We start from the raw sequence: 21,781 nt of genomic DNA, 5'->3' as shown, positions 1-21,781 counted from the left end.
TTCATGAATACTTTCAACGACTGTTGCTTTAAAGTAACTGTAAACTCTTAGTACAATTTAAATAAGAGTCTCTTCTTCATGCTCACCCCTCACCCCCTCTCCTTCGTCTTATCCTTTAAACAATATTACCACAAACATTCTACCAACAATAATAACACAACATTGAAAAGAACACAAACAATGCAAATATTTTTGCATGAGTAGAACACTTCAGCTCATGCTAGAATACGAAGAACATTTTAAAAAGACGAATTGAAAACGAAAAGGAAGAAATAAAAACAAAAACATTAAAGAGAAAAAAATACATATACTAGAAAAATTATTCATTCAAGGTTAACGAAACACCACCTCCCCCTTCTAATTGACAGAAGGCATACGAAATGAGCTTTAAATCATTGTTAGATGAATGAATAGAAATGCCGACAGGTACGGAGATGTTGCTGTGGCTGAGAATGCTAACGGATGTGAACATATGTATGAACATATTCCAAGCCAAGTACATGACCCCAAAGGAATTATTTCAATTTGGGAATTTATGTACAGTTTATATATTATTGTATGATGTACATACATTATTACATTTAGTGTTATTAATCAAATGGCAAATATAAGAAAAGGTTAATGGAAAGAAGAAAGGGTTTTTATTTTTAAAGTATATTTTACAGTCTTCTTCGGAAATATCTTAAGAACTAAATTTTATAAAAAACATCTTTCTTGTTTGAGATAAAATCTTCCAAAGAAAAATTTGTTAAAAAAATTTTAAAAAGAAAATAATGGGAAATTTTTTTTATTAAAAATTTAAATTTTGACAAAATAATTTTTTAAAAAATCTTAATTTTTAAAGAAAAGTTTGTTTAGAACTTTCTATAAAAATTTATGGAAAATTTCGTTTGATACAAAATTTTGTTTAGAACTATCTATAAAAATTTACAGAAAATTCCATTTGATACAAAATTTTCTAACGAAAATCTTGTTTGAGACAAAATCCTTTAAAGAAAAACTTGGACAAAAATTTTGAAGAGAAAATCTTGGAAAACATTTTTAAACAAATTAAATTTGGCCCAAGATTTTCAAAATTTTATAAACAAAATTGAGTTTAAAATTTTTAATGAAAGGTCAAGTTTGGGACAAAATTTTCTCTTGAAAATGTTGTTTGAAATACAATTTTTAGGGGCACCACTTTGAGACAAAATTTTTTTACAGAAATTTCTGTTTAACACAAAATTTTCCATAGAGAATATTGTAGAAAATGCAATTTGTACAAAATTTTTAATAGTAAAATACAATTTGGGATAAAATTTTCTATACAAAATAATATTTGAAACAAAATTATTTTTAGAAAAATCTGATTTGGGACAAAATTTACTATAGAAAATCATGTTTGAGTCAAAATTTCTAAACAAAATCTTGTTTGGAATACAATTTTCTAAATTATTTTCAAAATAAAATTTTCTATAGAATATACTAATTGGGACATAATTTTCTATAGGAAATCCTCTTTCGGACAACATTTTTTTATACAAAATCCTATTTGGAACAAAATTATCTCTAGAAAAATCGTATTTGGAACAAAATTTATTACAGAAAATCATGTTTAGGGCAAAATTTTTCACAGGAAACTAAATTTTTTTAAAAAAGAATTGGTTGTGTGTCATAAATCCCAGTGTAATAATGTCCATAGACCTTATGACACACTACAAAAAGGCATAATGTCCATTGACATTCTGTAACTTTTTTAAAATGTCATAATGTTCATGGATATTGTGACACTTTTAAAACAGAAATGTATTAGAAAATTTGTTTAAAATTTAAGAAAAGGGACACTCTTATCCCAAAAAGAAATTTGGTGTGTGTTACATTTTGGAGTCCTATTAAAAAGTGTCCTGGATAGCCGGCCTTCGGTCGAACGCAGAGATTTCAAACTCTGGGGAATTTCGAACACCGGCTTCGCAAAATTAAGCCTTTTTTTGATAAATGGACTCTTTGAAATCCATGGATTTCATGCCCCATTGCTAATGGACATTGTGACACTTTTGAAATTGTCATAACGTAAATGGACATTATGATTCAATTTAGTACGTCATAACGTCTATGAACATTATGTCACTGGACATTATGACACGCCACCAAAAAAATTTGGTTTGGTTTTTTATAGAAAAAATTTCCTATCAAAAATCATGTTTGGGACAACATTTTCTGTAGAAATTACGGTTTGAAAACACATTTTCTATAGAATAGAATATAATAGAATATAATTTTTCTAGAAAATTATGTATGGGACAAAAATTTCTATAGAAAATCATTAAAAAAATATGCAAAATTTTCTTTATAAATTTAAGTTTGGGATACAATTTTCTATAGAACATACTGTTTGGGACAACAATTTCCACAAAAAATCGAGTTTGAGACAATTTTTTTTTATGGAAAATCGTGCTTTAATGAAAATTTTCCGCTTTGAGACTAAATTTTTTATAAAAAAAATCATATTTATCAAAATATGTTTTAAAGAAAATCATGTTTGGGATACAATTTTATAGAGAAAATATTGTTTGAGATAAACTTTTTTGTAGAATATCCCATTTGGGTCAATATTTTCTTCAGAAAGTTAAGTTTATGACAAAATTTTCTAAAGAAAATTATGGTTAGGAAAAAATTTTCTATATAAAATCATGTCTGGAATAAAATGTTCTATAGAAAATCCTGCTCGGGATTACATTTTCCATAGAATATCCTAATTGAGACATAATTTTCTATAGGAAATCATCTTTGTAGCAAAATTTTCTATAGAAGATCATGTTCAGTGTAAAACCTTTTATAGAAAATAAAGTGTGAAACAAAATTTTTTATCGAAAATCCAGTTTGGGACAAAATTGTTTATAGAAAATTCTGTTTGGGACAAAATTGTTTATATAAAATTCTTTTTGAGACAAATTTTTTTATAGAAAATCCAGTTTGGTACAAAAAATTGAGTCTAGGACAACATTTTTTTGTAGAAACGAAACACGATTTTCTTAAAATAGATTTATGTCGAGTTATTTGTGCATTTGTTGCACGATGTGTATGATGATGTAAACAAAATGTCTTTACTTAAATGTGGGTGTTTGTGTGTGGTCAACAGTGTTGCCAATTTTAAGTTAGTTTTCATATGAAAACTAGAGAGGAATGTTAAAAAAAAAATAAAGAGGAAAAATTGTTATCATTGCCTCGGCTACGATTGTTGTTTCTTTTTTATTTGCATTTATGTGCAACTGTGTTATAAACCAATGTGGGCGTTCGTTTTTTTATAATAATAATCGTTTTTTTGTGTCGTTTACTCTGTTATGTAGTCGTTTTAGTTTCGTTTCCTGTTATTTGCACTTTGTTATTGAGTGGGTGAGTGTGTGGCAAGTTATTGTTTTCATATTGAGGGGGATATTTTTTATGTTTTTTTTTTTTTATTTATAATCTCTAGTTTGTAACTAATTTGTTGCACATTTTTAAAAATGTTGCTATAACAGTTAACCCACTTAGCTAAAGCTATGACTTTTAGTGATAATCAGTATTAAAATTATAGTCTCATACTTATTATTTACTTATAAACATAAAGATAAATAAAGAATATGTTTTAAAAACCTTTAAAAATATCATTTTAAACTTTAATGTTTTCATCACTAAGTACCTTAAAAAAACTAACAACTATCAACAAAACTGTTTTTAATTTTCATTTTTTTTAAATTTTTCACATAAAAAGTTAATTACACAGTAAAATAGTAGTTCATTAATTTAGAAAAAAAAAATAAAAATAAAACCACAAAAAAATTTTTTCCAACCAACGCGTTCAAGAAGCCATTCCAAATATTAAAAAAAACCGAATCCAGTCATTTATCAAATGCTGTGTCCTTAAAAGAGACTAACAAACCAAACAAAAAAAAACAAGTAATAATAGTTTTTCATTTTGAATTTAGTCAACTTGTCTTCTTGTCACTTTAACACAACTACTTACTACTCGTTGTACTTTATAATGATGCCACACAGAGAAAAGAAAAAACAGAAAATTACAAAGTTTGCACCACAGTACGTATAAAGAATATGTACTTTTATATATCACATACATATGTACATAGGTATATATACAATGGAATAATGTTGAATGTTTGTTTGTAAAATCCGGTAACTTAGACAAATTTGTACTCTTATGATTGCCAACCAGTCTGTCTGTCAGTCAGTAAACTAAGGCGTCACACTGTCATTGTATGATTTTAAGTCAGAAGTAGTACACATACATACATATATTAATATGTTTCAAAAGTATGTAAGCGTGTAAATATATAAGTATGTATATGTGTAAATATATAATTTTGTAAAAGTAGTACATAGTATGTATTTTAGCATTTGTCAGTTTGTTAGTGAAACCCAGTCATTCATCTCTAAGTTCCAAATGAAATGTTTTAAAATGACTGAATCCTCCTTTTTTTATTGCTTAAGAGTTTATATGTGTGTATGTCTTTATGTCTCTCTCTTTGACACACACAAACACTTGAAAACACGAAAAAGGCGATCAAGTGGAAATTTAGTCATCATTTCATTTGACTGAATACTGCAGTATCATAATGTAGTTCTCTTCACTTTTCTTCTTCACGCTCGCTTCATGCCCGTTTTTGTGTAAATTGGCTGGGAAAAAGCGATTAACATACCACTGATGGAATATTTGATTTAACTTGTAGTCAATCAAAAGGGGTTTTATTTTTAAAACGAAAGCTTTAAAGGTGACGAATGGCAGGGTTGATGACATTTTTCAAATTTTTAACCTTGAGTTTTAAGGAATTTTATGGGAAAGATCTTACTATAGAAAATTTCGTTTGGTACAATATTTTTCAAAGAAAATTTAATTTGAAACAATACATTTTCTATGGGAAAAAATATTTTTAACAAAATTTTCTAAAATGAGTTTGGAAAAAATTTCCTATAGAAACTTGGGTCTAGAACTAGGAACTAAATTTTCTTTAGACCATTCAGCTTGGAACAAGATTTTTCATAGAATAAACAAGCTAGTATTTGGAAGATTGTTGGATGATTAATCAGTAAACTGAGTCATTTTTGACTCCTTTTGATGACCTAAAAGTGATTAATAAGTTGAGCCCTTAAAAAATGGCTCGAAAATGATCTCCATATATGGTTGAAAACTGAATATTTGAAAAACAATAACAAAATGTATTGCAATCATTAATTGATCATCCTGGTGTTTAAAACATGATGGTTTTAAAAACTTATTTTGTGGTCATATTTCAAGCAGTTGGAAGATCTAAAATTGTTCCTTATGTAATAGTTTTTGTTTTAATTAAATAGCTTAACTTACACTTAAAAATGACTCAAAAACGATTCAACAAATAAGTCGAAATTGATTAGAAATGGAGCTCAGAAAAGACTCTTTTGGAAGAGTTTGCAAAACATTTTGTGTGGCCTAAAATGAGTTGATATAATTTTCATTTCGTTTATAAAATTAAATGTATAAATATTTGAATTTGTGTAATATTTATAAAGTCGATTTTCTGTCAAGGAAATTGAAATTATATTATGCTTTAATTATAATAATTTTATATGTTTAATGATCTTCTACGGAAGATAGTTGGACGACTAATCACTAAACTAAGTTTAAATAATTCGAATTAATGTTTAAAATCTGATTTATTTGAAAAAAACAGTAACCAAATGTATACCAATCATAAATAGGTCTTCTAGGTGTTTGAAATATAATTGTTTAACGATTTAGTTTGTAGTTAAATTTCGCGCAGTCGGAAGATCAAAAACTGTTTTCTGTTGTATTGTATTTGTCAAAAATGACTATAATATATAAGTTATTTGGCTCATTAATGACTCAATAAAGATTAAAAAATGAGTCATAATTGATCAGAAGTGGGGCTCATAAATGACTCATTTAGAAGTGGCATTTAGAAGAGTATTTTTACAATCCCGTGGAAAAGAGGTGCTACTAGTACCTCAAGTCTGTCGAAAGTATAAACAGGTGATGTCATTTTACTCCTCGGACAATCCTTGGAATAATTTGATATATAGTCAAACCAGAGAAACACATAATTTGGTACTACGGATGGTCACTTGACAGGAGCTTGAGGTTTCTTCGGAATCCACATAAATCCAAATTCGCCTGAAGAATGAGTTGCGTTTAAAAGAATGGGGCACCGTAAAGTCTACAAGTTCGATGCTATTGACAACAGATACCTCACAGAGGAGTGACTGTGGGACTACGCGTTGGATATGAGTTGGTGTTAAATATATATAATACAGGATGAAAGAAGGGGTATACGGGTCTTGTCAGGCCTTATACCTTATACTTCAGAAAAAAACTCTTTTGATACTAGATTTACAACACTGAGAGAACACACTGAGCAAGAACAAGGTCTTCGGCTTATTTGATAGATTGGTACTGTTGTTGTTGTGAAGCCACACGTCGGTGGGGCTGGGTTGAAAATTATTGGTCGTTGTTCGTTGAACACCGAGTCGAAGAACCGATTGTCGTGGGAACGTAGATTCGTACTTGTGTCTACCGTTTGTTTGGGGTAAAAAAATTTCATGGAAAATGATGTTTGAGATAAAAATGTTTTAAAGAAAAACATAATAGGTACAAACTTTTCTATAAAAAGTACGTATTGGGACAAAATTTTCTAAAAAAAATCAGATTTGGTGGAAAGTTTTATAAAGAAAATATTGTTTGGGATAATTTAGTAAATACTTACACTAAAATAATCCAAAATCCTGTTATTAGAACTAAGGTCTACAAAACAGACCCTCATGCGAAATTCTTTAAATTCTAAATATTTTAAAAATTTTATAAATTTTATAACAATATTATTAGAAGAAAATATATATATAACAGATGTTTAAAAAAAATGGGCGCCATACTAAAAAGAAACAGTTAAAAATATGGCTTTTCAGCAAAAATTAATTGTGTTGATGTCAGCCAAGTTTTTATTTTTAAAAAGTTAAACAAAAATGTAAATCTCGCAGGGCACATACCTTAGCACATGTGTTCATTAGTCATTTGGCATCTAGAGGTCCCTTTAACATACGTTCTAACATGAAACAACAACAAAAAGAACGTCTAAAATGCTGCCAAACATATATGTATGTGTGTGTTTGTGTAAGTACGACAAGCAGGAACAATGAACAATCCTTTTTCATTTTTCTCTTTTATATTCAAGCGGAATAAGTTCATTTAACTGAAAACAATATATAAATTGGTAACTAATTACAAACGCCTGTTGGTTGTTGTCAAAACAATGAAACAATGTTTGGATGTGTTGAACGTCCTGGTATTGGTATGAAGATGATGTTGTTGGCTCATTTTAATATTTTTACTTAAATTTTTAATGAAAACAACAAAAGCTATATACACTTGAGTAGTCAACAGTAACAAACATTTAATGCAGCCATGGGCACTAGTTAATCCTAAATACATATTCATTTGCAATATTGGTTTAATGATTGTCGCTTTTTGTGAAAATACTTTTAAAAAATAGTTACATCTTTTTTTGCTGCTATGCACCCAAGACAAAATTTCATAATAAGCCCATCTCTGTTTAGATAGTAACAATAGCCGCCCGTAAAAAAAAAACGTGCAACATCACATCTTCATCTCTCCAGTAACAATAGAAATTTGAAACAATGACAAAAAACAAAGACATCCTCGAACAATGTAATTGGAAGGAGCTGACAACAACAATAACAACAACAACAGTCCACCAAAAAAAGTCTTTGTAAAATGATTTGCTTTTTTTACGACTTTGTTGTTTTATCACTTATTTATTATTTGTTACAGTTTTAAATGTTAGTGTATGTCTTTTGTAAGATGAGAAGGAGAACGAAATGACTGCCACATGTTGGCAGAATGATGATGATGTTGCAGAATACTAATGATGAAAAGAGTGAGAATAATAACTATAATTGTAATAGTGAAAGATAGAGGGAAATTGAAAAATTTGAAAGGGCAAATATTATCGAATGATATCAGATTGATGGAAAAAAATATGTGATTAAGCAGGTTGCAGGTTGTATTTTACTTGAAAGTTCATCAGATATTGTAAATTTATAAAATCTAGAAAATGCTTTATGTATAATTTAGGCGATATTTTAAAACCAGCAACATTTCGAAAACTATTTTTTAAAACAACAGCAGTATTAAAGTACAATTGGTTCCATATTTTCTTACTTTTTAAACATTTTAGTAACATGTTGCCAAGTTTGTAATAAAAAGGTTGTGCAACATGTTGGTGATTAAAGTGAAAAAAATTATTAAATTTAAATTTATTTTTATATAATTTTAGAGATATTTTTAAACATGAGCAACATGAGGATTTTTATAAAACAAAAGCAACATGTTGATAAAACTACTTTAAAACTGCTGCAAACATGTTGCTTTTTAAATAAAACTAAATTTGTTTAAAAAATTGAGTTTGTTATTTTCACTTTAAATTTAATTTAATTTCAATTTAAAAAAAGTTTAAAAATTAAACATGTAAAGAAACATGTTGCTGGTACAATTTTAAATAAAAACATCAATAACTGAAATCAAATTTTGATAAAAATGTAGTTTTGAACAGATTGTTTTTGAAGCATCTGTCTGATAACATTTTGTTATGTATCTTAAATTCTTAAAAAACAGTTACGGTGTTTTCATTATTTTTTTCAAAAATTTTGGCAACATGTTGCTAACAAAATCACATACATTTTCGCAACATTTGTAGTCACTAATACAATTTAAAGATTTCTAAATAAATACAGAAAATAACTTTATAAATATTAAGAAACATGTTTGTGGCAACATTTTTTAAAAATTATTTTTTGATCTGCCTAAAAATTTCATATTACGCAAAATGATAAACATCTGGCAACATGTTGACACCTAAGTCATAAAAAATTAAAATCATCATGTTTCTGAAAACATTTTGTGAAAGTAACATATGATTAATATTATTTAAACTAGAAGCAAATGCCTTATATGTTTCTGCAACAAATTTTAAAAAGAACTACACAACATTCATTGTATCAATCACATAATCAAAAGTCTTATAGGTTTCGGCAACAACTGGCAACATGTTGTTAAAAAAGTCATAGAAATATTGCTCAATGTTCTTAGCGACGAAATGAAATAAAAATATTTTATTAAATTTGTTCTTTTGCGAATTATTTTTGTACAAAAAACTTGTAGAAAATAAGTTATATTTATATATTTTTCAGCAACATGTTGCTGGCTTTATTTTAAAATGAAATTGTCTTAGTTTTTAAATTTTATAAGTTTTAAATTTTAATTTTATTACGAAATCTCATTTCATCATCGTAAGAGAGTTTTAAACTAGAATAACATGTTAATGAAATTTTAACTAATTTTAAAAAGAAACAAGAGTCTGGCCTGTTCTCCAACATGTGAATGGCAATATTTTGTAAAATGACTCTTCAAATATTTAAATAAAAAATAATAATTTTGCTGGATTTTTAAATTTATTTAGTTACATCAAATGCTGAATCACTAATTAAGTTCATGATATTAAATTTAAATGAATCTTCTTAAAAATTTTTTAGAAATTTTGAAACTCATCCTAAGCATTTGGAAACCCCAGTAGTTGTTTATTTACTAAAAGTTTATTAAGTTGTTTACAATTTTGGGCGACACAGAAGTTGAACTGAACTAGGCCCAAAAACAATTTGAATTAACAATTTATCAATCACCCCACTACTTCTACTTGATTTTACTATACTTTTTAATATAGTTTATCTTAAATCTTAATAACAGTGTTTTTCGTTCTTTCCTTATAAATACATTTGTGCCAAAACAAAAGTTTCTGTTTTTTATGACTTGTTTTTCTCAATGTTTTCTTTTTTTTTTGCCAACTCATTTAACCATTAACTTCAACAACAAGAAATGTTTTCTCTTGGATATGAAAAAATTATATTTACTCTAGCTTATGATAATTATATGCGCATCATTTGTATTTGTAATGGGATCAAAACACATCATTAACACATCCCAATAGCAACATTATCGACAGCCACATCAATACTTAATATCTTCAACAGCAATACAAATTGAAAGCGTTTATATTTTCAACACAAAAGTTATTGAATCATTTAAATTTGAATAGAAATAAGGCAAAAGAGTATTGAATAATCAATGTAATGAATGGCGTCCAGAACACCTCATTAATTGTGTATGGAAATAATGTTGATGGGTTTTTTTGTTTTGTGTTAATGTTGCTTGAAATAATTTCAACTAAAAGCGACAACAACTTTAATTTAAATGAAAATGTTAAAAATCATTGAAAAAATAGTTAAATTTGTTACATAATTTAAAAATATTAAAGAGAATTACAAATGAAATGAAGTGGATTTTATTGTTAAATATTAGATTACAGTTAAGGTTGGTTTGCAATTTGCAACTTGTGCCTAAAACATAGTTTTGAGTAAATGAATTGCTAGTTAATAGCTTAACATGTACAAGGGCAGCAGCAAAAATGTTTCCGAATTTTAAAAAAGTTTAGTTAAAACGATGAATTAAAAATCCATCTATTTATATATGTTAGACTAGACTAGAGTAGAGTATAAACCAGACTAAAGACTAGACCATAGACTAGACTATAAACTAGACAATAGACTAAACTATAGACTAGTCTATAGACTAGACTATGGACTAGACTATAGACTAGACTATAGACTAGACTAGACTATAGACTAGACTATAGACTAGACTATAGACTAGACTATAGACTAGACTATAGACTAGACTATAGACTAAACTATAGACTAGACTATAGACTAGACTATAGACTGGACTATAGACTAGACTATAGACTAGACTATAGACTAGACTATAGACTAGACTATAGACTAGACTATAGACTAGACTATAGACTAGACTATAGACTAGACTATAAACTAGACTATAGACTAGACTATAGACTAGACTATAGACTAGACTATAGACTAGACTATAGACTAGACTATAGACTAGACTATAGACTAGACTATAGACTAGACTATAGACTAGACTATAGACTAGACTATAGACTAGACTATAGACTAGACTATAGACTAGACTATAGACTAGACTATAGACTAGACTATAGACTAGACTATAGACTAGACTATAGACTAGACTATAGACTAGACTATAGACTAGACTATAGACTAGACTATAGACTAGACTATAGACTAGACTATAGACTAGACTATAGACTAGACTATAGACTAGACTATAGACTAGACTATAGACTAGACTATAGACTAGACTATAGACTAGACTATAGACTAGACTATAGACTAGACTATAGACTAGACTATAGACTAGACTATAGACTAGACTATAGACTAGACTATAGACTAGACTATAGACTAGACTATAGACTAGACTATAGACTAGACTATAGACTAGACTATAGACTAGACTATAGACTAGACTATAGACTAGACTATAGACTAGACTATAGACTAGACTATAGACTAGACTATAGACTAGACTATAGACTAGACTATAGACTAGACTATAGACTAGACTATAGACTAGACTATAGACTAGACTATAGACTAGACTATAGACTAGACTATAGACTAGACTATAGACTAGACTATAGACTAGACTATAGACTAGACTATAGACTAGACTATAGACTAGACTATAGACTAGACTATAGACTAGACTATAGACTAGACTATAGACTAGACTATAGACTAGACTATAGACTAGACTATAGACTAGACTATAGACTAGACTATAGACTAGACTATAGACTAGACTATAGACTAGACTATAGACTAGACTATAGACTAGACTATAGACTAGACTATAGACTAGACTATAGACTAGACTATATAGACTAGACTATAGACTAGACTATAGACTAGACTATAGACTAGACTATAGACTAGACTATAGACTAGACTATAGACTAGACTATAGACTAGACTATAGACTAGACTATAGACTAGACTATAGACTAGACTATAGACTAGACTATAGACTAGACTATAGACTAGACAATAGACTAGACAATAGACTAGACTATAGACTAGACTATAGACTAGAATATAGACTAGACTATAGACTAGACAATAGACTAGACTATAGACTAGACTATAGACTAGACTATAGACTAGACTATAGTCTAGACTGCTGTGGTAGTATAGAGACTGGGGTTATGTCCAAAGGTCTAGACTGTAAACTTTTTGATTAAACATATTAATAATGAAAGCAACATGTTGCACAACACAAAACTATTGAAATACTTCTAACAACATGCTGCTAAAGCAAAAGCTTATATTGATGGCTACATTTGAACATTCCTTTTAATAGCAACAATCGATCAACATAGTGTTTTTGCTTCTCGCAAAAAGTTGCTGATAAAATCAAGTTTTAACAATTTTACTAAAATTTCAATTATATCTCTTAATTACCGTTCCAGTGGTGGTGGCTAATCAACAAATGCGCTCGACAACAAATCTGCTGATCATAAATCTGGCCGTTTCGGATATATTATTTGTTATATTCTGTGTACCTTTTACAGCAACAGACTATGTGCTGCCAGAATGGCCTTTTGGAAATCTATGGTGTAAATTCGTTCAATACATGATTGTTGTGACGTGTCATTGTAGCGTTTATACGCTAGTGCTTATGTCATTCGATCGTTTTTTGGCCGTAGTACACCCAGTGACAAGTATGTCACTGAGAACGGAAAGAAATGCCACATTGTAAGTAGAATTTTCTTGATAAATATTTCACAGATTAAGTAAAATTTTCTGTTTTATTTTGTGTTTTCTATTTTTAGAGCGATAATTTTAGCTTGGATTTTAATTATAACCACAGCGATACCAGTAGCATTGGCTCATTCGGTAAGAATATATCAGTTTCATGGTCACGATTATACAGCCTGTGTCTTTTCATCCGATAAAGAGGTTTGGAGTTTATTGGGTTTTCAGGTAAGTGTGGTCGGTCATACAACATTAGAAGCAATTTGTTAATGTCATTCTTCTGTTATCCCATGATTTATTATTTTTTTGGTTTTTGCAAATTTGTCATATTTTATTTAGGTGACAAACTTTTGATTTGTGTTCATGTTTATTCAACGATTACTGTCACATAAGATTTCGCACGTGCATGACCACTTATTTTCTAGACAGACGCAGAAATATTCAGTGGACAGGATGTATAAACAGGGATAATCATTCTTATAGTTATATATAAAGTAATAATAGTTAAATCTAGCTAAAAAAACATCAAGTACTCTATGAATATAACTTAATTATCTATCAATCAATACAAATTTAACAGTTTTACTTTAACTCAGTTTATTACACTTATTATATCAGTCTATCTGTCTGCTACCTATCCGTCTGTCTGTCTGTCTGTCTGTCTCTTTTTCAAAGGTATGAATATATTTATGCGTCTGAATTTTACAAACATCAGTTGTCATATAATAGAGAAATAAATATAAATGTAAATTTATTTTTATGTATTTTCATTTGAAATCATTTTCATAACAAAATACCAGAACAGAATTAAAAGTGATGTTTGTGTGAAATCATATAAAATATGTACTTTACACTGCAATTATATCTGACGTACATGATATACTTAAATGTTTGTAACGATATACACAGAACAACAGCAACAACCAGCTAGATTTCTATATGTAAATTTAAACTTTCAGACGACAGAAAGACAGCAAAAATAAATCCATCACATTCCCATTATTTGATCTGCTTGAATTTGCACTTGTAAATGAGAAATTTTTTGTATTTTTTCGACGTATTTTTTTTTTCTTTTGAAACATTGTATGTTCTATTATAATTCAAAAGACAAGTTGAAAGTGAAATCAAATAATACGAAGAAAAATTGCAAAAAAAAACTAAAAAGTAGAGTTGCCAAAAATGAATAGATAATTGAAGCAACATGTTGCTAAAAGAATATACTTATTTCTCAAATCAATATTGACAGCAAACAAAATAAATATTTTCATTAGATACATCATAGAACTAGAACTGAACTAAAACTGAACTAGAACTGAACTAGAACTGAACTAGAACTGAACTAGAACTGAACTAGAACTGAACTAGAACTGAACTAGAACTGAACTAGAACTGAACTAGAACTGAACTAGAACTGAACTAGAACTGAACTAGAACTGAACTAGAACTGAACTAGAACTGAACTAGAACTGAACTAGAACTGAACTAGAACTGAACTAGAACTGAACTAGAACTGAACTAGAACTAACTAGAATTGGACTAGAACTGAACTAGATCTGAACTAAAACTGAACTAGAATTGAACTAGTACTGAAAAAATGTATGAAGCCAAAAGTTTACAAATTGTTGCAAAACATGTTACTACGGTATTGAATATAATTTACATATTGAGTTACTTAAGTAAATAAGGTTTGTAGATATCACATTGTCAATAATTTTAAAATTAAAACATGTTGGAGATAATTTGGTTTGTTATTTTACTCCAAAAGGTTTGAGGGTTATAGGTTCAAAATGAACAAGAAAATATTTGACAGCACAAGGAAAGCAACTTTTAAACTGAAAAAAATTGTTGTTGTATTGTTTACCATGTAAAAGAACAAAAAAAAAACACAATGATAAAGAATGTGTATATTGTTTTGTGACTAACTTCCAAAACGAATGTTTTCCAAAATGTTGCCATTTTGGTTATTTTCTTATGAAACGATAAAGAATATATTTCTATTAAAGCTGTTTCCTTTACAACATTTATGCTGTTCAACAACATTGTTAGTAAAAATAACAACAAAACCTTTACATGACAACAGATTTTAATTAAAAGGAACTAGAATCCTTGTTTTCATGTTTTACAAAAGATAAAGTATTGTTTGCCTTAATTTAAAGGGATTGTTTAAAGTGCTCAAATTTACACTAATTGGACTTAAATAATTGTATTTTTCCAGAAAACCAAACATATTAACATTACAATAAAATTTAAATCAATAAAAAATAAAAAATAAAAAGGAATGTAAGAAAAAATAAACTCACTTTTATTGTTGGTGTTTTGTCAAAACTTTAATGTTTTGTGAAAGATGCGTTTTGAATTCTTATTGAGTTTAAAATAATTCTTTCATAAGACATTTCTAGTTTTCCTAAAATATTGGGAAAGGTTTCCTGATGAGCTGGCTTAAGCAACCGGCGAAATGCGCATAGGAACTAGCTTCCCCACCATCAATACATTACAGTGAATTTATTTAAAAATTGGGGTTGAAAGCACGATAAGAAACTCTTTAACTTATTTGAAAAAACAATAAAAAATCCCGAAATCAATTTTTAAAATAAAAAATTTGATTTAACTAATTTAAAGAAGATTGAAAATCTTAATCTTCTAGTGACTCTAATCTCATAAATCTTTAATTTTATAAAAAAAAATGTGTTTTCAATTTCGTTTCATTTCTATTTTCTCTTCTTTTGCAACATCCTGCTGGCATTTAAAATTATTATTTTTTTGTTTGTATATTGTTTTGATTTCTCATCGTTGGCCTTTAACCGGAAATAGAAATGAAATCAGTTTTATCTCTTTTTGCCAAAATTGAACACAAATAAGGTGGATGAAAAAAAAAGAAAATTTCGTTATGGTTAAACAACTACAACACACACAGTGACAAAACAATCACATGAATAATAGTGTTTGCTCTTTAGGATAGCTTTTTGGAAAGCATTTTTACACTTTGTCATCTTGTTTATTTTCAATTTATAAAAAAACAAATAAAATGTATTTGCTCATGATGCTACACAGTAAGCAACTCCGCCCACTTCCCTTTTTATAGTTTTGTGTTATTTTTTCATGTTTTCCTTTTCTATACCTTTGACCACAAACATTTCCTTGCGAAAAAAACTTGCTGCTGTTGATGACAATTTTCCTGTATTTAGTTTGGAAAATTGCCATAAACCACAAAGTATTTGTTTAGGGGAAAAGTATTTGTACAAGTAAGAGGACCCTTTGTGTTGTTTTTTAACCAAAGTATGACTATGAAAAAATTTGTTCAAATTTGGTAAAAAAAAACGAAAAAGAAGATAAAAAAGTATTTAGGTAAATCTTAGTAAAAGAATGTTAGTTATTTGAACATGTTTTAAAGCAACTATGCCTAGTGGTTAGTTAAGCAAATAATGCTGAAAATAATGTCACAGTAATGGTCATGATGACGGTCCGGTTAATGAAACATAATAGAGCACAAGTCATATTGAAAGAAAGGATGGTTCGGTTATGGAAACATAATGGAGCACAAGCTATTTTGAAAGGTTTATTTAGGAGTTAGAGAGGCAAATACAACTGAATATTGACACAATTTTGGAGGAGCTTTTCGTGTAGATGAAGTAAAAAACAACATAATATTTATGTAGTTGATCGAATAGCTATTCGAGGTATATTACAATCCTCATTTAATTTGTAACATATTTCAGTCAGTTAATTATTTGTGACTAACTAACTAACTAACTAATTAACTAACTAATTAACTAACTAATCAACCAACCAACCAACTAACTAAGTAACTAACTAACTAATCAACCAACTAACTAAGTAACTATCTATCTATCTATCTATCTATCTATCTATCTATCTATCTATCTATTTATCTATTTATCTATTTATCTATCTATCTATCTATATATTTATCTATCTATCTATCTATCTATCTATCTATCTATCTATCTATCTATCTATCTATCTATCTATCTATCTATCTATCTATCTATCTATCTATCTGTCTATCTATCTGTCTATCTATCTATCTATCTATCTATCTATCTATCTATCTATCTATCTATCTATCTATCTATCGATCTATCTTTCTATCTATCTATCTATCTATCTATCTATCTATATATCTATCTATCTATCTATCTATCAACCTGTATTCTCTAGGTTTCTTCCCAAAAGGTTTCCCTTGCGTTTAAGAAAAGCAATCTAGAATATTTTCCCTGGAAAGCCTCTAATTATTATATAAACTGCCTAAGATTCCGATTTAAAATTTTATCTTGCAACGTCAAACCAGAGAAAAGTGACACATACAGAAATCACATTTAAATATTTCTTCAAAAAAAAAAGAAATCAAAACAGTTGCCAAAGACAGTTAAAACTTTCCAGCCAGCCACCCAAGCAGCCACTTATCGAACTGATGCTTTAAATAGATAAACATTAAATAATTTCCTTGATTTCCTCAATAACAGACAATTTCAGTTCATTAATTCATACTTAGTCAAACATAATTAACTGTATTTAACGACGAATCAAAATCACCAAGACATTTGATCAAAACAAACGAAAGAGAAAAGAAGATGTAGAAAATGGAAAACAATTTCCGTTTTATTAACGAGAAGAAATATAATAAGAACTGTTAAAGTTTGTTAAAAACATTTACGAATCAATGACAGCAAAAGAAAAAAATCTGCTTCGAATTTACGCCACATGAGTGGCACGTGCTGACGCTTAATTTCAGGGCAAGAAAAAAAGGAAATCGACAGACATGTGGTTGTGACCACACATAAACGCACACACGCACCCATACTCAGTACGCATTTACTGAAAAAGATTTTTTTATATACTTTTGGACCGAAAAGCGCGTGACTACTTAGGTTAATTTTAAGTTTTTGGGATAAATACGGAAATATAGAAAGTTTTAGGGAAAATTAGACTGAAATTTGTAAGTTTATTATTGAGGAAATCCGTTGGGGGGAAATTAATGCTTAAAAAGGAAAATATGAAAAACAAACTTTGCAAAAGTATTTCTTTATTAATAACTACTTTGGATATGTCAAACAGAAACATGTATATATACCAACTAGTTACTTTGCCTTACACCAGTAGTCAAGGGTAGTTATAGTATCTTAACTAGTCTTACATAATCTAGTATAAAGTTTAATAACATTTCTTTTGTCTCTCTGCTCTTCTTCAAAATTTAATAATCACCTTTTCAGACATCTTAAGTATTTAGCAGAATTTCTTGTTACGCTCCCTAGCGTAATTATTAAAAATTAATTTAACAAATACGGGCTTAAGAGAATTTCATTCGCACACAAAATAACAATTTAATCTCTATTTAAGTATATTTTGCCAGTTTATCAATTTCTTCTTCTCCTTACATGACACCAATATGATGTGATAAAGGAAATCCTTAAGAAAAAACAACAATTTACTTATGCTCTATTTAATTTTAGGCTACTCTCCTCCTAACAAAAATTTGACAGTTCCATGAGCATCCATGAGCATAGCAACCTAATCCGTCTTAACAAAAGAGACTGTAACACAAGTCCTGCAATTATTATAATGAAGGGACAGCGTAAAAAAAATGAGCAAAAATTTTAAATTGAAAAAAAAAATTGTTTAAATAATAAGATAACAAATCAATTTAAACAAAAATTAATCATGACAGATTTATTTGGCATTATTTGATCAGCTTAATGTTGGCAATACATAAGTCTTTTGATTAATTTAAATTTCATAAATGAATTTAAACAAAAATAGAATCGAGGAAATGGAATGGGTAACGATAACAGTCTTCTAAGAAAGTTCTATATGAGAACATTTTCCTAAGGAAACCGATTTCTATATGAAAACTTTCTTCTTTAGGAAGCAGTCTTCCTACCTAGAGTGTTTCTATACCAAAAGAATCTTCTCAAGGACGAAATTAGTCTTCCAAAAGAGGACAGTTTCTACTAAGAATACATTGTTCAGAAATTTTCTATACGAAAACAGTATAACAGGAAGAACTTTTCTATTTAGTCTTTCTAAGGAATAGATAAGGTCTATTGTAAGACATTTTTCCTAAAGAAAACGTTTTCAATGCGAAACCATTCTTTGTAAGGAATACAGTTCAATTGGAAGATAGCTTCTTAAGAAAACAATGTTTCTAAGAAATACAGTTTCTAAAAGAAAACAGTTTTTCTAATAAAGACAGTTTCTATACAAAAACTTGTTCTATAAGAAAGCTGTTTTTCTAAGAAAGACAATTTCTAAACAAAAACAGTCATTCCAAGGATTTCAGTTTCTATACAAAAACAGTTATTCTTAAAGAAGATACATTTTTCAAATAAAAAACAGACCTCTTTAAGGAAGACACTTTCTGATAGTATTCCTAAGTATGATTCTTGTAGAAAAGAAAAACGTCTTCCTAGGAAAACAGTTTCTATTAGAAAAAATCTTCCTAAAGAAGAAAGTTTTAATACGAAAAGAAAGACAGATTTTACGAAAACCGTTTTAACACAGGAATAAAGTTTCTATAGGACAAAATTCTTCCTAAAGAAGAAAAATTTTATACGAAAACAGTCTTTCCAAAGAAGAAAGACTCTATACGAAAAACAGTCTTCCTAAAGGAGACAGTTTCTTTACGAAAACCGTCTAAAGAGAGGAAAACAATTTCTATACGAAAAAAAAAAAATTCTATAGAAGACAGTTTCTATACGAACATAGGAAGTCAGTTTCAATATGAAGACAGAAAGACAGAAAGTTTTACGACAGCAGTCTTTCTATGGAAGTTTTTATACGAAAAGGAAAGGCAATTTCTATACGAAAACACACCTAAAGAATACAATTATTATAAGAAAATTATCCTCCTAAGAGAGACAGTCTTCTTATAAGAAAAACAGTTTCTTTACACATCCCAGCAAAATCCTAACTTACCCGGTAAGTAGGCAAGTGATAGTGGAGAAAAAGTGTAAGACCAGATTCACACTGGGAAACTTTTGTTGAGAAACTTTTTATTTTGTGTGTGAGAGAAAGAGATGGTTGATATTTCTTTCTCTCACAGACAAAAATCAAAAGTTTACAAAAAAAAAGTTTCCCAGTGTGAATCAGGTCTAAGTAGTTACTTTTTTTGTTCGACGTTGACCAAAAAATAACTGCTTACTGCTTATAAGACTTTTGCAGATTTAAAACTGGGTTTATAGTTATTTTTTATGTTTACTAGTCAATTCTCTTGCTCAATGTCCCATTAAGAAGTAATTTTATCATTCTATCTGTAATGGTTTCGACACAAATGTAAATGTCAACATTTCTTGAAAGAACTTTAAAAATCGACTACGGTTAGAAACACTAATTCTTTGTTAAACATACGCTATAGACAATTGACTACAAATTCTATTAAAAAAAATTATTTATTTTATTGATAACGACAACTTATTACCAAGTAATATATGAAATAACTACATTATCTACAATACTTATTACCAAAATATGAAAATACTTTACTGGGATGTTCTGGTCCTTAATAATATTTGTTTTTGTATATGAATGATTGTTTAAATGTTTATGTTAAACTTGTCAGTCTTTTGCTTAATAAATGACAAAAAAATCACATTTGCCAAAAGAAATGAAAACAAATAAATAAATAGTGATACATCCATTAAATAAATTCCAAAGAAAAAAAAATTATAAAAAAGTATAAAAAAATATATGAGTTAAATGCAAAAAAAAATAGAAAAGTTTTTTCCAGCCACTACACTTTAATCGCTTCTTGGGCATATAAGAACAAACAGCAACAAATAAAAAAAAGTTTTAAATTGTTATTTCAGCCTCAAGCTAAAAGTGATCTACATCATTTTTAATGTTTTTAGTTTTTCCCCTTCTCTTAATATTTTATTGTTCTGAAATATAACTTTTAGTATTTAATCTTTTTTTTTTTTTTGGCTAAACCCTTTCTTCTCTTCTTTAATAGTCGTCAGTCGGTGTAACATTATCATTTCATTTTACATATTTTTTTTTTGATAGCCTTAGGGTATGAGGTAAACAATATATAGCAGTTATTTGTTAAATACCCAAATTAACCATAAATAAAAAAAGTTTTGAAAATAAATGTTTTCTATTATAAAATTTAGATTATGTTGTTTGCCTGTTTGTTTGTGTCGTAGATATCTGTAATACAAAAACTTATAAGTATGAAAAGTTAAAAAACCATTATCATCTTCATCATTTTCAGCTTTATTTTTATGTCTTTATTTAACAATCCAAAAGATGTACCTTTTTTGAACCCAAAATAGTTTCTTTGTTTGTTGAAAAAGAATTTTGTTTACCCTTAAGTTAATATTTAGACATACTTTTTTTTTGCTAACAATTTTAAGGGTTTATTTATAAATTATTTTTTATGTGTGTTGCCAAAGTATTTGCTTAAAAAGAATTTAGTTTTAAATACCTACTTATGGTGTTATTAAAAATAACATTTTAATTAAAGATTTTATTAAGCAATAAATTTATACACAAACTGTATTCCTTAGGCAGAGATTGCCTTCCAAGAGAAGATATTGTCTGCCTAGGGCAGAGTGTTTTTCTTCTTAGGAAAAAGTCTTTCTATAGAAAGACTTTTTCTGTTTTCTTACAGAAACTGAGTTGTTTTCGAATAGAAAACATCTTCCATACGATGACTGTTTTCGTATAGAAAACTTCCATTTGAAGATTGTTTTCGTATTGAAAACTTCTTCTTTAGAAAGAATGTTTTCGTATAGAAAACATCTTCCATAGAAAGACTGTTTTCGTGTAAAAAATATGTTAAATAAAAAGACTGTTTTCGTATAGAAACCCTCTTTCTTAGAAAAATTGTTTTCGTATAGAAACTGCCTTTCTTAGAAATATTATTTTCGTATAGAAACAGCCTTTCTTAGGAAGACTGTTTTCGTATAGAAACTGTCTTCCTTAAGAAGACTGTTTTCGCATAGAAACTGTCTCCTTTAAGAAGACTGTTTTCGTATAGAAAATGTCTTCCTTAAGAAGACTGTTTTCGTATAGAAAATGTCTTCCTTAAGAA

General features: G+C 28.4%; 1 protein-coding gene across 1 annotated transcript in view; it reads left to right on the top strand.

Moving 5' to 3' along the window:
• LOC111675313 (allatostatin-A receptor) overlaps positions 1-21,781 on the top strand; it is a 44,610-nt gene that overhangs the window by 12,737 nt on the left and 10,092 nt on the right. Inside the window, exons 2-3 of the mRNA XM_046947137.1 lie at positions 12,447-12,732; positions 12,810-12,960. Of these exons, the coding sequence (XP_046803093.1) occupies positions 12,447-12,732; positions 12,810-12,960 (437 nt within the window). The remainder of the gene's footprint in view (positions 1-12,446; positions 12,733-12,809; positions 12,961-21,781) is intronic.

The sequence above is a fragment of the Lucilia cuprina genome, chromosome 3 (genome assembly GCF_022045245.1).
Source record: "Lucilia cuprina isolate Lc7/37 chromosome 3, ASM2204524v1, whole genome shotgun sequence".
In the NCBI taxonomy this organism is placed as follows: Eukaryota; Metazoa; Arthropoda; class Insecta; order Diptera; family Calliphoridae; genus Lucilia; species Lucilia cuprina.
The sequence above is the reverse complement of the archived record's forward strand: the minus strand, read 5'-3'. Positions and strand labels throughout refer to the sequence as shown.